We start from the raw sequence: 16904 nt of genomic DNA on the forward strand, positions 1-16904 counted from the left end.
CTGCTTGCGGCGCCGGGATGGTTCGGGGACGAGTTGACCCTGAACCGACGTCCAACGCTCCTTCACCGCTTGGATAAAACGGAACCGATTTAAAACCTGAAACTTTGCGGTCGGAGCTGCTTCAGGAGGACGCGGCGTGGGACAAAGTCCGCAGAAACAGCAGGGGAGTTCATGGATGCCACCGCGGAGAAACAAAGGATTCCCACAAGCTGCTCACCTCCTCCTAATGAAAAACACAAATGCCTTCAATAAGTGGGTTTTTATTGACGACCGACCTCCCTTCGAGACCCGTATTGATTTTCTTATTCAGACAGGGTATATTTTGATGTTAACACCTTGGACAGCTCCTCATTGTCACTCAGAACCTCTACTGAGTCCTGTTGGACCTGCTGGACCGCAGCTGGACCTTCCCATTCTGACTTTAAGCGGCTCGGGGCTCCTGGTTTAGAGCTCTGTAATTGAATCCCGGTAGAAAACGCCTCCATCCATAAAGATAAACAGTAACCCTTCCTCATTGGTCGGACTGCAGTGCACATGCTATAACAACAGGATATGCAAAGAGCCATGGGCTGATCTACCAGCCTATCATGTTTCGAGCATGCTTTTTTTGGTAGTTTTTTAATATAACAAGATGTGAAGTGCTTGCCATGATAAATTTCACAATAGTAGACTTAATAATAATACTAATAATTATGATGTTTTAAAGGAATAACAAAAAAGAGGGCTGTGCCTGTGCTGTGAAGGTACTGAGACATGTTCAAGTGTCGTCTTGGAACGGTTTTCAATGAACTCAAAGTGTTGCTGCTGATGCACTCGGATTCGAGCAGCCGGAGGACTGACCCAGGCACAGACCCAGAGCAGAGCAGGATGAGAGGCTTCACCATCGCAGGCTGTGGCTGGCCACAGATGAGCTGCTCCCACCGGGACGACGAGGAGGAGTACTACGGGCCCCGACCACCCAGCCTGGCCTCCGGGGATAAAGAAGGAGACAAACCCCAGGGAGCAGGAGGAGGAGGAGGTCTGGAGGCGTCCTCCCTGCCGAGTCTCTCTGAGAGCGCGGTGCAAGCACAGCAGTGCAGGATCTGCTTCCAGGGGCCAGAAAAGGTGAACTTTTGTGTTTGAACACAAGTCAAGCGGGGTAGGTCATTGTTGTTGTCATTATCAGGAAAGTGTCTCCACATGGTTAAATGAGGTTAGTTAAGATGAACGGGTTTGGTAGTAGAAGGAAAATAACATGGTACATTTTGTTTTTTTTGCACAAATAAAAATCTTGAAACACCTCCCATGCATTTGCAATCAACCCCGATTTAATCTGACACCCTCCCAAAATAAAATCTAGTCTCTAGAGTCATCAGAGAAGCCAGAGATGATGATGATGATGATGGTGTGACGAAATTTAAATCAGGCTTTGGTTTAAAAAAAAAAATATCGACTGTTTAAACCATCATCCTGATGGTGCAGAGACTCAACAAAGACTCCAAACATATCCAAGCTTTTGTGTGTTGTTGTTTTCCACAGTCATTCATCTGTAACACTCCATGCAGCGCGCTCCAATTTCAAAGTAAAGTCATATAGTGACTAAGATTAAACCAAACTTCAGTGGTGATCTAATAATAGCTGCAGGTAGACAAAGGGCTTCTTTTAAGAATAGTCTGAGCAGAAAACTCAGCACCATAGAAACCACCAGAAAGCAGAACAGAGCTGTTATTTCATATTTTCTGCAAATACATTTTTAAAAAAATACCATATTGACTTGTATTTTTGCTGTAATTAAAACAGAAAGTGTTTTGAGCTCTGGAGAAGAACGGTTCTTTTTGCCTTTATCTCCAAGTAGAAAAAGCTTAAACTTAATCATATTGCATTGAGATCATCTGTGAACAGAACTGATCAAGTCTTCAAAAATTAGACTTCATCTAATGCATAAATATGCCCTGATTTAAATCATTTTACTGCAGCTATGGTTGTATGTTTGGGTTTGTTGTCTAGAAGGTAAACCTTCATTGAATCTCAAGTCTTTTTCAGCCTCTAACAAGTTTTCATCGAGCGAGATCCTGTGTTTGAGCTCCAGCCATCTTCCCATCAACACTGGCCAGCTTCCCTGCTCTTACTTGAGAAAGTGTGAAAACATCAAATGCAAAGCAAAAATACGTTTTAAATCCCATTTCCACAAAGTGTTGGACTGAACTTGTGAGCAGCATGCGCCGCTGCATGTGTCAGAAAGTTTTTGTTTCCTCTCCAGGTATAAAACTAATTAAAGACCTCACACATCCCCCGGAGTCAGTCAGAAAATAGAGCTGTCAGACTGAGAGCCTTCAGGGAGTTGAATGATTACAATAACAAGAAAAAAAAACACACCACTCCAGATGTTTTCTGATTACTTTGGAGGACTAGGGGAAAATTTCATGAGATGAAGCCAAATGTATTCGTATGAAGGCATTCAGGAGCAGATGGACCGTGAATGCCTCATAGTGACACTTATTTTTAAATCTGCAACCCTGGGTTCAATTCTGCAACATTTTCTGTAGATTATCCGTTGAATTCAGGTGTGTGCTTTGACTTGACCATTTTAACACGTTTATCTAAACCATTCCACTGTGGCTCTCTGGTTTTGTGCTTTGAGTTGTTGTACTAATGGAGGATGAACTTCAGCCCCAATCTCAAACTTTTTATAGACTCCAGAAATACATTGACACTGACAGATTTTGTCGATTTAATTTTTGTTTATGTAGCACTTCATAACAACAAGAGCTACAGAAAGTGCTTTGCAACATGCATAGATGACAAAAAGAAAACAAAAAACAGACTAAAAGACATTAGAAACTTAAAAAGTCAGGTTATCAACGGGGTTAAAAGTCAGTGATTCGAATTCAATTCAAAGATATTTGATCAGTTAATTAAAGTGGATCTTAAAGAGTCTCTTTAGATGATCAATGATCTAATGTAGAGAGGTAGACTGATCCAGATAGGGGAACACTGCAAAACACAAACTCTCACCAAGTATTTTTGGTCTCGGTTCTTGTGCAAATATCTTACTACATTTAAAATAATACAAATTAATTTAAAAGTAACTTTTCAGCAAGATATAGGTAAGTAAATAAGTAAGTAATTCCTTAACATTGATGAAAAAGTTCTTGTTCTATTGGCAGATAAATTAACTTGCAACATGGGACAAAATGTCTTGTTATAAATTAAATAATCTGCCAATGGGACTAGAACTTTTTCATCAATATTAAGGAATTATTTACTTAAAACAAGCTTGTCTATCTTACTAAAAAGTTACTTGTAAGTTAGTTTTGTCTTATTTCAAGTTTGCTAAGATATTTGCACTAGAAACTAGACCCAAAATACTTGGTAAGATTTTGTGTTTTTGCAGTGGGAACAGCAAAGACCTTTTGGTAAAAAATAATCAAAGGAATGCAACCGTCTTCTATTAAGACATTTTCAGGCATTTATGATCCAATGTCACTCATTTTCAAATGTTAATGATCTTTTCTTTTTTACAAAGCACTTTTTTGTGGCAATTACCTTCCTAGAAAAGGAGAAAAACAAAACCTTCTGCAGCTGTCAAAAATATGGTAAAACAAATCATGTTCAAGAGAATAACAGCGAAGCCGCCCTAAAGAGGAGGAACGCGTGTGAAACTGTCGAAAAGAGGAAGACGAGTCAACGACATCTAAGGGGTCTGAAAATAGATGCTGGATTTATCGTTACTGATGAAGGTCATTTATCGCTGTGAGTTGCAGCCACAGGAAAATTAGGCTGTTTTAAATGCAGAGAAGGTAGGAAATTGTAGTTCAAATGAACTTTTACATATCAGTCTATTTCTGTCCCTTTTTATTGTATCTGAATAAAATGATTCACTAAGAGGAAAAGGAAATATAGCCGAATGTTAAAAACTCCCATTCGATCAAATCCGAGTTGATCACCAAGATTGATTATTGACCAGTCTTGGTCAATAATCAGCTTTATTGACCAAGATTGTGCTCAAACAAGGAATCTGACTTTGGTTTCAAGCACTCATATGGATATCTAGTATTAATATGTAAAAGAAATACAATAAATGATTAAAGGAACAGTATGTACATGTACAGCCCTTTGGAAACATTTACAAAGAAACTAAAAAAAAGGACAGGAGGTTGTGGAAATGCAAATATGGTCATTTTATTTCACGGTAGTTAATTACCCACATCCCAAACTCGTTATTGTATTCATCAGAGTGACAGTCTGGGGACAGAAACTGACTCTGTGGTGACTGTTTTCTACAAATAATATGTATTTTCTGTATATCACCAACCTGAAGGTAAAAATTTAGCAGTTCATGTTTCATGTAGTTTCTACAATACTGGTACTCCTGATGTTGAAACCCTTAAAATAAGCAATTGCTGTTAATGACCCCAACATCCCCCCTTAAGCCTTGTTCATCCCAATCTCAGCTGATTTAACTTTTCAATTGCTCTGGCAAGTATATATTTACTTGTACTTTTTTCCAACTTATGCAGTTCAAAACACATCTCACCTTTATAACAGGGTTTCTTCTCTTTTTCCCATTTTGAATAGTTGCTAAAAAAAAACAACAACAACACTGCATCAAATTCTTTACAACTCTGAATTAATTAAAAAAAATGCTTCTGTTACATTTATTTTATAGGTTTTTCAAACACATATTTTGCATTTTAGGGCTTTTGTTTGTGGTTTTCTGAAGAGCTGATAAGTGTCATTTGCTCTGCATCTGTGTATTTAAATATTTTTATATGCAGATTTGATTAAAAGCATCTGTTTTTGTTTTCTTAATTAAAACTCCTACCTTATGGACTAACTATTCAGCGTCCACAGCTGGTGAATTTCCCTGAAATGCTGTCAACAGTGTTGGGTGTGAAGTTATGCTTAATTTATTTATTTTTCTGTCTTCATATATATATATATATATATATATATATATATATATATATATATATATATATATATATATATATATATATATATATATATACAGTACAGACCAAAAGTTTGGACACAACTGTGTGTCCAAACTTTTGGTCTGTACTCAGTTCAGACCAAAGGTTTGGACACACCTTCTCATTGAATTCAATGAGAAAGTGTGTCCAAACTTTTGGTCTGTACTGTATATATATATATATATATATATATATATATATATATATATATATATATATTTTTTTTTTTTTTTTCAACGTTTCAATAAGCAACTCAGCTGCTCGTCTCATGCAGTAACGCGTCTTTGTCCTGCAGGGGGAGCTGTTGAGCCCTTGTCGCTGTGACGGCTCCGTGCGCTGTACTCACCAGTCCTGCCTCATCCGCTGGATCAGTGAGAGAGGCTCCTGGAGCTGCGAGCTCTGCTACTTCAAGTACCAGGTTCTGGCCATTAGCACCAAAAACCCACTGCAGGTACACACCCAGAACAAGAAAGGAGATCAATTAATGAATATATCAGGGTTTGGACAACCAGGTTGCTTCTCAGAAAGAAAACGCTTTACAATATTTGAGTGGTTAAAGAAAAAACAGAAAATGTTACCATCGCTGTGTGAGATTCAGTGATTATTAAGTCGACACAATGGCACACAGTAGAGTCTACAAAAAGCAGAAGAGAAAATTACTTTCTTGTGCCATTATGCCAGATGTATTATATGTTCAGACAAATTAGGGTAAAGAACATTTAGAAATAAACTTGGGTCTTGGTTCAGCCCAGTTTGTTGCAGTTCTAGTTGGTTTAAAATTGTTTAATCTTTTCTATTTTGAAGCGTGGCGGAGTGATGGGTTTACTGGAGTTCTTGCTGACATTTATGTCGTATGCATTGTTAAATGTGGGAGTGGTGGTTTCAGGGCAGTAAAACAAAGCTAAAAAAAGAATGTGGGGTATTCTTTTTTTCCACTCCAAAGACGTTAATCAATGTAAAAGTTGTATTAAAATAAGATTAATTTATGTAATACATTTTTATTACCCTGTCTTGTTGCATATTGCTTCTTATTCATCTTTGTCTGTCTCTCTAAAATGAGTATTTGTATGATTGTGACACAGTACCAGTTATTAGGTAATTTGGATAACTGAAGCTCTTGTGCAAATGAAACCATGGAGGGAACAAGTGCCTAGTTAAGCATTATGAATATATTGTTTATACTTTGAATTTAATTAGAAAGAAACCAAGCTCAGGTAGTCAGTGTGTGTGTAACGGTGACAAACAATCAAAAGAGATATTGAGATTGAGTCCGCAACATTTTAATTTAATAATTGTTACAAAGTAACTCCGTTAGCGGTCTCGTTCCTAACAGCCGTTAGAAAAAAAAAAGCACACTCGCCAACGTTCCACAACCGTCGTTACCTAGCAACGGCGGAGTGATATTGACCCCCTCCGCAACCACGTCAACCTGCGACACCACTAGTAAATAACACACAACGAAACACAAAACAGTATTAATAAACACAAAACAGTATTAATTTACCACGACTATTCCATCAAAATGGCCTGTATGCCACACTCTCCCCCTCATTAAAAAAAAATGTCCTATGACATTTTAAAGACCTTTTACTGGAAGTGATGTTATAAGTAAGGTACTTAACATGACATTCATTACATACATATATTACATATTATTGTAATAGTGTCCACCACTAACAGAGGATATTGTCACTTTAGATTACAAATGTCCAGTTACAAATACTTCTAAATATGTTCAGATCATCTCTCTAGTGTAACAGAACCTTAATTTCAGCCACAGTTTTTTTCTGATACCAGTCTTTTGTCTTGAAAGCACAGTCAATAAACTGTCTTTTGAGAATTCAAGTATAGTCTTTTTCTTTTAAATGTAGTTCTTAAACCTATATACAGTGTGTCTTTAACTCTGTACTTTAACACCTGGAACTACCCAGGGTCGCCAAAGTTCTTTACCGGTTGGGATCATACTCACAGGTAGTTCTTTAATGCCTAATTCCACCATGGTTGGCTCACCCAAAGCATAATAGGTCAGCATCCTCGGACGGCGACGCTCTCTCTTTGGGTAGCTGAATGCAGGTGGTGGAACAGCTGCATCCTCTTCTTCCTCAGTAGCTGTTTCTGCAGATGGCTCAGGGCGATCCTGGTGTAGCTCCATGTCTTGGCCTCCATCTTCTTCTTCTGGTATGTTGTTCATCCAATTAGCCTGAGATTCATTCACTTTCGATGCGTTGTCTTGGTCAGGCTGGTCTGGTGTAAATGGTTCAGCATCTGGGTTTAAGCTGACAGCTCGGTGACCATTGTGCTGAGCAGGAGGAAACTGGCACACTAGCTCCATTTCCTCATCCATCTCACTGTCTGAAGATTCTTCTCGTTGACAAAGATGGCATGGAGATGTATTCGACTTAGTCATTTTAGTCCTTTTTGTCATTTTTGAGTCTATTTCTGGGCTGTCGATTGGCAGACTGTCACAAGGGAGCAGGAGGTTCCTATGCAGCACACGTCTTTTGCCACCTCCTTCTGGTACTACTTCATATACTGGGCTGATATCACTTCTTCTCTTTGTGATGATGTGCACTTTATCTTCCCAAAAGGATCTGAGCTTACCAGGACCTCCTCTCTCTGATAAGTTGCGTACAAGCACACGCCCCCCAGGCTGCAGGTCAGCTCCATAAACTCTTTTGTCATATCCTTTTTTTCCTCTGTTCGATTCACGGGTGGCAGTTTTGGTTGCGATCTTGTAGGCTTGCTGCATCCTGCTTTGCCAATCTTTGACATACTCAGCATAGCTTTGCTGTGTTTCATTTGGCTGTATGTTAAACAGGAGATCTATCGGCAGACGTGGGGATCGCCCATAGAGTAGATAATATGGAGCAAAGCCGGTGGTGTCACTGCGGGTGCAGTTATATGCGTGCACCATCTTACGTCATCTTACATCTTATCATAACGACTTTTTCCAGTCAGACTTTTGCGCACTTGTGAGCGTACGGAGCATAGACAGCAGGGTTCTGTTAAATCGCTCCACTTGTCCGTTACCCTGTGGGTGGTAGCAGGTAGTGTGGGACCCTCGCACGTGACAACACCTCTGCAGTTGAGCCATCAACTGGTTTTCAAATTCCTTCCCCATGTCGTGGTGGATTTTCTCCGGAAAGCCAAAGCGAAGGGCAAAGTCATCAAATAGCTTTTCCACAACTGTTTTTGCGGATTTGTTTTTTGTGGGGTAGGCCTGTGCAAAGCGAGTGTAGTGATCCATTATAACCAGAATATACTCATAGCCTTGCTTACAGGCCTCTAGATGCAGGAAATCAATTGAAACCAGTTCGAATGGACGTGTTGTCACAATTGGCATCAGTGGTGCTCTGGCTGCTCTCTGTGGTCGTTTTGACTTTAGACACTCACACACTTGGGTCACAAAATGTTCTGTGTCCTGCTGCATTCTGACCCAATAAAACCTGTCTCGGATCAGATTCAGAGTCCTTTCGACCCCCAGATGACCCATCTCTTTGTGTAATTCTCGAAACACTAACGGATGATGTTCTTTTGGCAACACTAGCTGAGACGTATGTCCTGCTTTTCTGTATAAGATCCCATCATCGCTGATATATAGTTTTCGCCACTGCCTCAAGAGCACTCTAACATCTGCAGTCTCGGTTTTCACCACTCCTCTGGGGGGGAATTGATCTTGGCTTTTATAATGCATGACTCGCTTGATGAGAGGGTCTTTTTTTTGACTTTCTCTGATCTGTTCTGGTGTTAGTGGGGCAGGCAATGAAGGTGAAGAGGCATCCCTTACTAAGTCCAGTGTATTGATGTGAGCTGTGGTTATCCAGACAGATGGGGCATCTTGAAGCACAGTCACTCCCTGAATTGAAGCACTAATCACATCCTGAGTCACTTCTTCTGTACATTGCTGCAATAAGTCATTTATGTCCAGTGGCATGCGAGAGAGGCCATCTGCGTCTGTATTGTGTTTGCCTGGTCGATATTTAATGGTGAAATTGAAATCGGCAAGTTGGGCAACCCACCTGTGACCTGTGGCATTCAACTTGGCTGTGGTGAGAATGTAGGTCAGGGGGTTATTGTCTGTATATACAGTGAAATGAGGTGCATGGTACAAATAATCTCTAAACCTTTCACATATTGCCCACTTGAGTGCTAGAAATTCCAATTTTCCTGAATGCATGTGATAATTTTTCTCAGGTGGGGTCAGTGTTCTAGATCCATACCCGATGACAACCATTTTGTTATTCTGTCTCTGATACAGAACTGCTCCCAACCCTTCCTGGGAAGCATCAACATGCAGAATAAATGGTTGGGTGAGATCTGGATACCCAAGGATGGGAGGCTCAGTGAGTTTGTCAATAAGTGTGTTTATTGTCTCTTGATGGTTCTGTGTCCAGTGAATGGGAGTGTTTGATGGGAGGTTACCTTTATTTCTTGCAGTGTTGATGTTCCGTCTGTCTTTTTGCTTTCCTGATGGTGGATTTTCAGGTTGATTTTCCGGTGGACTAGCCAGAAGCTGGTAGAGGGGCTTAGCTATTCTGGAGAAGTTGGGTATATATGTTCGATAATAGGAGAGAAATCCCAGCATTTTTCTCAGATCTCCTACAGTTGTGGGGGTTCTCTCCTTCAAAGTTTGAACTGGTGCCACTTCTGCTGGATCCATCGTGTAGCCCTCACCAGAGACAAGACGTCCCAGAAATCTCACTCTTCTTTTGAACACCTCACACTTCTTTGGGCTCAGCTTCACTCCATGCTTCTGGTATCTTTGTAACACAGTTCTCATGTGGTTGAGATGATCCTCAAAACTTGGGCTGTGAACTAAATTGTCATCCAGATAGGGCTGGCATATCACATCTCTTAAACCAATCAGACATTCCTCCATGCTTCTTTGGAACTCTGCTGGGGCAGCACTCAAACCGAAGGGGATTCTGATCCACTGGTACAAACCCCATGGTGTTATGAAAGCAGTTAAGGGCTGACTTTTTTCATCCAGAAACCCTTGATGGTACGCCTTCCCCTGATCTAATACAGAGAACCAGGAGCTGCCAGTTAGAGAATCAAGCATGTCTTGGATTCGGGGAATAGGGTGGCGGTCAGGGACAGATTTTTTGTTTAATTCCCGGTAGTCACAGCACAACCTCAGACCCCCATCTTTCTTTCTCACACATACCACTGGTGATGCATATGGAGAACGTGACTGAGTTATCCAGCCTCTATTCAGTAGATCTTGAAGGTATTCTTTAACTTCCTGATGTAATGGCTTGGGAACTGACATATATGTTTTCTTCACTGGAGTAGTGTCATGCAGAGTGATTTGAAGTTTCAAAGAGGGAATTAAACCTATGTCACCTTCATCATAGGCGAATGCATGACACTCTTCTCTCAGTATCTGTCTCACCGTCTGTCTTTGGCTTTCCGTTAAGTGGCTGAGGTCAACTGGAGGATCCCACTGTGTTGGCTTCTGTTTTTCTGCTTTGCTGTTGATAATCAGGGACTGAGCTGCAGCTGGCTTTGTTCTGTGTGAAGGGTCATCTTGTTGTTCACCAACAGTGATGTTCAACTGTTGTGCATTTACAGTATAAGCTGTCTTTACTGCTTCTAGGTGCCCCAGGACTGCACGCTGATGTAGAGTAACATTATACTTATTGGTGTTGGAATTTGGGATTGATACGAATCCTGGGTTTTCTGTAGGAACTGTCATGAGACCCTCCTGAACACTGACACCTTCTGGCAGCACCGAGTCCTCCGAGGGAACAAAAAGAAGGTCCTCTCCTCTGAACTGAGTTCCAGTATTAACTTTAACATGGATGATGGTGATTTGTTCAGCTGCTAATTTGATTCGACTTCTCCCTGTGTGCACAAGACCCACATCAACCTGACTATCTGATGTCTGAATTAGTTTGACAATTGTCTGTGCAGTTTGGACAGTGACAGCAAAGGCTCCACACACATTTTGGATGACTTCCGGTTTCCTGTGTTTAAGTGTGTTGTCTCCTAGCACTTCCTCTATGACATTGTAGCCAATTATTGGTTGTTGTGCCACACTGGAGTCACTTGACACAAGTACTGGTACCAACAGGGGTTCTGCTGAGAGTGAATCTTTGCCCAGTCTAAATTCCACTTCCACCCAGCCCAGAAAAGGAATTTGTGTCTGATTTGCTGCAAGCCCAATAAGTGTATCCACCTCCAGTAGTTCATTCAGAGGTCTAACTCGCTGGTGTGGTAAGTGTAATTGTCTCCATTCTTCATTAATGAGACATGCCTGGGCACCAGTGTCCCATAATGCTTCTACTGGAGTGGCATCCATCCAACAATGAACAATGCATCTCTTACCTATGAGGTTCAGAAGTTTCTGTCTGCTCCGTGGATTCATGTAGTGAGCTGTTGGGGTAGATGAAAGTTCTGTATGGGAGCCTGGTTTGTTTGTGGTGGGACTGAGTGTTTTGTGTGGGGCTACTGAGGGTCCCGGCCCAGCAGCCCTGTCCAGTTTCCCTGCTGTCCCCTGTTCTGACGGCAGCCTCTGGCAAGGTGTCCTCCTTGACCACACTTATAACAGTGAGTGCACCTCTCCCCTGACTGTGCTTCTAGACAGGCTGGGCAACCTCTGGGTTTGCGGTAGCTGTGTGTGGTAGCTCTCTCTGTCTGATGTTTCTTAGTAATCTCCACTGTTTCCAACACCAGTTTCTTTAGTTCTAACATTTCAGCCTTCAGTCCTTCGATGAGTTTAGTTGTTCCTGCTTCCTGTTCTGTGTTTCGATTTTTCTTGGCCCCTCTCAGTACATCTTTGGTCATCACTGTGTCCCCTATCTCACTTGTGGTTGCAGCTTCTCCCATGGAAGGAGGTTGAAACTCATGTATGCCTCCTTCAGCTCTCAGTTCATTTATTTTCGGGAACCTACTCACTGCACTTTTTCTCAGTTTTTTTTTGTCTTTCTTGCTCTAAGTTTGCAGCTTCACTCACCCGCTCAATTAGGACCTCATCTGATACTGCAGGATTAGTCAGGTAAGGTTTTAGTTGGAATTTTACTGCATCGCTTAGCAGTCCGGTGTCTATGGAACGCAGAAATTTCCTTTGTATCAGTTCTGGGCTGAATTGTTCGCTTTCATCCTCTTCTTTTGATTTCCAGAGCATTTTTTCTTTCAGTTCTATAGCTCTAAATAAGAAATTCTGTGCAGATTCTTTTGGATCTTGTGAGATGTTCATCAGCTGATGAAGTCAGAGGAAGAGTCCACTTTAAAATGGCTTTTTAGGATAATTTTCAGAGTGGACAGTGTCAGTCCTCTTTTGATTTCCAGCATCTCTCTCAGGTGAAGCCCTGGGCTTATGGCCCGTATGACTGCTTCCAGGATCTCAGTCTCTGAATATCCTTTCCTCTGCCCAGATTCAATTTGGTTGATCAGGCTTGTATAGGACAATTTATCCCTCTGACCAGCTTCTCCAATCTGCCCACAAATCCGAAACTCCCGCCTGAGGGTCACTTCTGGTATGTGAGGTGATGGAGCACAGTGTGGTTCAGTCTCCTCCATATGCATTGTCATGCTCAGTTTCTTCTCTAAAACCCCAATTTCCTCCTCTATGCGCTGTCGGGCTTTGCTATGTTCTTCCTGGAATTCCTTATACTTGACTTTTAGTGAGTTTAATTCACCTTCGTCAGCTTGTGTCTGTTCTGGTGTTCTGGGCTCATCCGACGTCCAGGATTCCATGAAGGTGATTAAATTCTGGAGAAACCGTTGAAACGATTCAGGTTCTTCCTCATTTCCGATATCGTCCAGTGTGGTCTCTGCTAGTCTGATGAGGGAACGCCGAGTTTGGCCAGTAAACCCTCCTGGAGGTTCATCACTCTTGAGGTGTTTACAAACTAAAATTAGCTCTGACTTCTCTAGCATCAGCAGCGTTCTGCTCACTTCGTCTTGAAGCTGCTCCATCGGTAGTTTCTCCTCCGTCTTCGGTTCGTCTCGTTTGGATTAGTTACTTTTAGCTGAAACTCCTCCTGGGGCTGGCTCGCCAAAAATGTAACGGTGACAAACAATCAAAAGAGATATTGAGATTGAGTCCGCAACATTTTAATTTAATAATTGTTACAAAGTAACTCCGTTAGCGGTCTCGTTCCTAACAGCCGTTAGAAAAAAAAAGCACACTCGCCAACGTTCCACAACCGTCGTTACCTAGCAACGGCGGAGTGATATTGACCCCCTCCGCAACCACGTCAACCTGCGACACCACTAGTAAATAACACACAACGAAACACAAGACAGTATTAATAAACACAAAACAGTATTAATTTACCACGACTATTCCATCAAAATGGCCTGTATGCCACATGTGCAGCGTACTCTCTCTCTAAAGCAGAAAACTGTTTTTCTTCAAAATGGATCGAATCTCGTTACCCCACGAAAAACACAAACCTCTCTCAATTTCACCACCACCATGATAAACATGAATTTCACTAGACAACAGCCGTTCATTGTTCATTACGCATACGTATACTGTACATAGATTTAAAATTGTTGGGGATTGTTTTGCATTCTGTCTTCCTCTCTCTCTTTGTGTCCAGTGGCAGGCCATCTCTCTGACTGTGATTGAAAGGGTGCAGATTGCTGCCATTGTCCTGGGCTCTCTCTTTCTATTTGCCAGCATTTCCTGGCTGGTGTGGTCGTCGCTCAGCCCCTCGGCCAAGTGGCAGCGGCAGGACCTTTTGTTCCAGATATGCTACAGCATGTACGGCTTCATGGACGTGGTATGTGTAGGTAAGAGATTGGAGCTCTTTGATGTGCTTTGTAAAGGTTTTCATATGTGGTGAAGTGCTTTATAAGTTTTTATTTCAGTCACAAACATGAGTGTAAATTATAATATGAGAGACAGATGAATCTGCTGACCCAGCAGCAATTAACTCAACTCCACAAATCTGGTCTTTATGGAAGAGAAGCTATTTGTGGTAGGAAACTAATGCTGCACACCAACATGGTAGCGGTAGCGTCATACTGTGGGGATTCTTTCCTTCAGCATGGGAATTGTACCTGGTCAGAGTTGACAGGAACATTAATTGAGCAAAACCAGGACAACCTTGAGGGGAAAATCTGTTGAAGACAGCAAAGGACTTGGGACTGGGGGAGATTTTCACCTCCAAACAAACATCCAGACCTATGATATGATGGTTTAGATCAAAACATATTCATGAGTTAGAGTGGCCCAGTCAAAGTACAGATTAGGAATTGGTGCTAATGATGTTGAAAATGATTGAGCTTCAGCTATTTTGCAAAGGAGAATGGGCACGAATGTCTGTCTTTACATAAGGCCTGACTTGAAAGAGCAGCAAACGATAGTTTCTCAAACTGATTTAATAAAACTTACTTGCAAGAATTTTGGAAAACAGTTTATCCTTTTACTTTACAGTCATGTTCTATTTTGTGTTACTCTGCACAAAAATCCAATATACTGGATTGAAGTCTGGTATCAGTAGTTAGCTTTTTGCACTAACAACAAAAATAATCAAACTCCACCAGTTTTCCAGTTTCCAACTAGAACACAATCAATTTCTAGAGCAAACTGAAGCCAACACTAACAGTGAACTACAGTCCTCTTCATAAAGGGACAGTTTTAAAAAATCATTAAAATATTTCCTACAGCTCAGGAGCAGTGGTTTCTGTGGGCCACAATAACTTAAATTAATCTGTTGAGGATGAAGAGATTTATGATTAGTTGTTCTCTCAAAATGTTCTGTACTTGTTTACAAGTCTGAGCCCACATTTAAGTAACAAACACTTATTGACTATTTGTATGTTATTTGCCATCATGTCTGGCTGTAAATCTCCAAAATACAATCCTGGTACATGACGTACCTTCTGTACTTTTTAGTGCTCTCAGATTGTTGTTGAACAAGCACTTGTTTGTCTGTTTGTAAGACTATTTCCTGCCCCAATCTCTCCCGACCTTTTGCCCTTAACACCCAGGCCTTATAATCCACGAAGGATCATCTGTTTACCGGATCTTTAAGCGCTGGCGGGCAGTGAACCAGCAGTGGAAAGTGCTGAATTATGAGAAAACCAAGGATCTGGGCGACTCCATCAGTTCAAGCAGCAAATCCGCCGGTCAAGTCGAAAGGAACTTTTCAAACGGCATCGCGGCCGACGGACGGAGAACGAGTCGACACATCAGGGCCATCCTCACCCACCACTGTGGCTACACTATCCTGCACATCCTCAGCCAGCTGAGGCCCTCGAACCTGCATGGTGCCAACCAGGAGGTGGTCATGAGAGTGACCACGGTGTGAAGTCATGCTACGGTCTTTGAGGAGGAAACAAAAGTGCTGATAAAATAAAATCCTAACGTGCCATAAAAAGTACCTGAGACTGAAGTGATAAGATGGGCTCTCAGGTTCGCCCTGAGCTGTGAAGAACCGTCTGTTTCTGAAATGTGAGGAAGGCAGACCAGTGGTATGTAGGACTGAGTAAAAACACATGGCTGGAAGAAAAAACATATTGATTTCAATTGTCTCCTGGTCTGAATAAGCATGAAAGAAGATAGTCAAAGGATGAAAAAAAATAACATTTCCAAATTTTGTTCAATAACACCTTTTCTGAACGCATTCTTCCTTCCTTTCTCCCTTCAACATATTGAAAGCCAGCCCACGGCTGAAGTTTCTGCCATAGTCTCATGGTGAAATTTAATGTCGTAGGTTTCACAATGCAGGTAAAGGATACAGAACTTTGGAAAGTCACGTTTGGAAAAGTCTGGAATTATTCTCCAAAAACCTGGGTAAACTTTTTATTTATAAACCCTGTGACAATTTTTACCATGATAAATGTCTCAAAATGTGATTTAGACTTTTTTTAACTTTATTTTATTTATATAAAAAAGAAAAAAAACATGTAAAAACAGATATTAATATTGCTCCCATCTTTGCCCTCATATACCTTCACAAAGGAACACAAACCCGCACATGCAAGCACTCCTAAAAGATTTAACGGATACAGTTTATGCCCGCCTTCAGAAAAAAGTTGATGTGGCATATTTGTTCAAAAGTTTTAAACTGATGTCTGTATTAAAGTGTGTGTTGACTGAAGGACAAATATGCCTGTTTCATGTTGTTGTTCGGTTTGAAACAAATATTTCAAGATGGAGAAAACTCTCATCTATTAAAATGCGCAAAAAGCCTTAAAAGAGTTTTTTTTAACCTTTTTTTCGTTACTAAAAAAAATAACGAAAATCAGTCTAACCACTTTCTGTGTCAGCTCAGGTATGACCAGAATTATTTATGTCTACAGTGTTTTCTCAAAAAATAGCAAGACATCATAAGGTATCAGAAAGAGAAAATGAACCAAATCTGGTTAATTTTTGGATTCAGCTACTAAAAGCCTGAAGCTCCCACTTTCATCTATTCAAACAAGTTTATACAAATATAAACAACATGGGAATGTTCTGCCATTATACAGTTCAGGGAGGAGACATGTTAATCTGTGCCTCGCAGAAAAACATGTTTTGGTGTAAAATGTGTGAAACTGTCCCACCTTTCTTCCAATGACTGCTGGAGACAAACACCAGCCCCTCTGTGACCCTGCAAGGACAGAGACAGTAACTTTTGGAGAAATGCTTTGTTATTTAGTAATTATATTAAGTTGTTATTATTCATTTGGATTCTTTTTTTCATTTTAGTCTTTAAATCTACACATTTGCTCATGGTCTTATATTTTTGTCTGCCTGATGACATTATAAAGTCTTAAATCCGACGTTATGAGCAGTCTTTGCTTGATTTCCCTTTCTACAAAATACTTTTTTACTCTTACTTGAGTTATTTCTTGGATGCTTACCTTTCACTCTCCCTCTTCCTACGTGAGTGTAATTTTTGCGTTCTCTATTTCCGATGAGAACTTTCACGTCTAAAGTGAAAAGCGCCTTTGTCGACGGTGATTCTGACAAACCTGGCAACCCTCACCGGACGCTTTCTGATGACG

The 16904-nt window shown here is 41.0% G+C and overlaps 1 protein-coding gene and 1 long non-coding RNA gene across 2 annotated transcripts; one reads left to right on the forward strand and one right to left on the reverse strand.

Moving 5' to 3' along the window:
- Nucleotides 1-138: 138 nt before the first annotated feature.
- Nucleotides 139-16872, reverse strand: LOC111605833. Its single transcript, XR_002751849.1, has 7 exons — nt 16761-16872; nt 16461-16507; nt 15297-15414; nt 5534-5589; nt 5302-5400; nt 4517-4560; nt 139-223 (listed from the first exon to the last, which is right to left on the reverse strand). It is a non-coding gene; the product is annotated as an uncharacterized LOC111605833 (long non-coding RNA).
- On the forward strand, nt 222-15300 carry LOC102221959 (E3 ubiquitin-protein ligase MARCH9-like). The gene is made up of 4 exons (XM_023324726.1): nt 222-1104; nt 5251-5406; nt 13508-13700; nt 14904-15300. Exons 1-4 carry the CDS (start codon nt 754-756, stop codon nt 15221-15223), a joined length of 1020 nt encoding a protein of 339 aa, XP_023180494.1. The 5' UTR covers nt 222-753; the 3' UTR covers nt 15224-15300.
- Nucleotides 16873-16904: the final 32 nt, after the last annotated feature.

The sequence above is a fragment of the Xiphophorus maculatus genome, chromosome 20 (assembly GCF_002775205.1).
Source record: "Xiphophorus maculatus strain JP 163 A chromosome 20, X_maculatus-5.0-male, whole genome shotgun sequence".
NCBI lineage: Eukaryota > Metazoa > Chordata > Actinopteri > Cyprinodontiformes > Poeciliidae > Xiphophorus > Xiphophorus maculatus.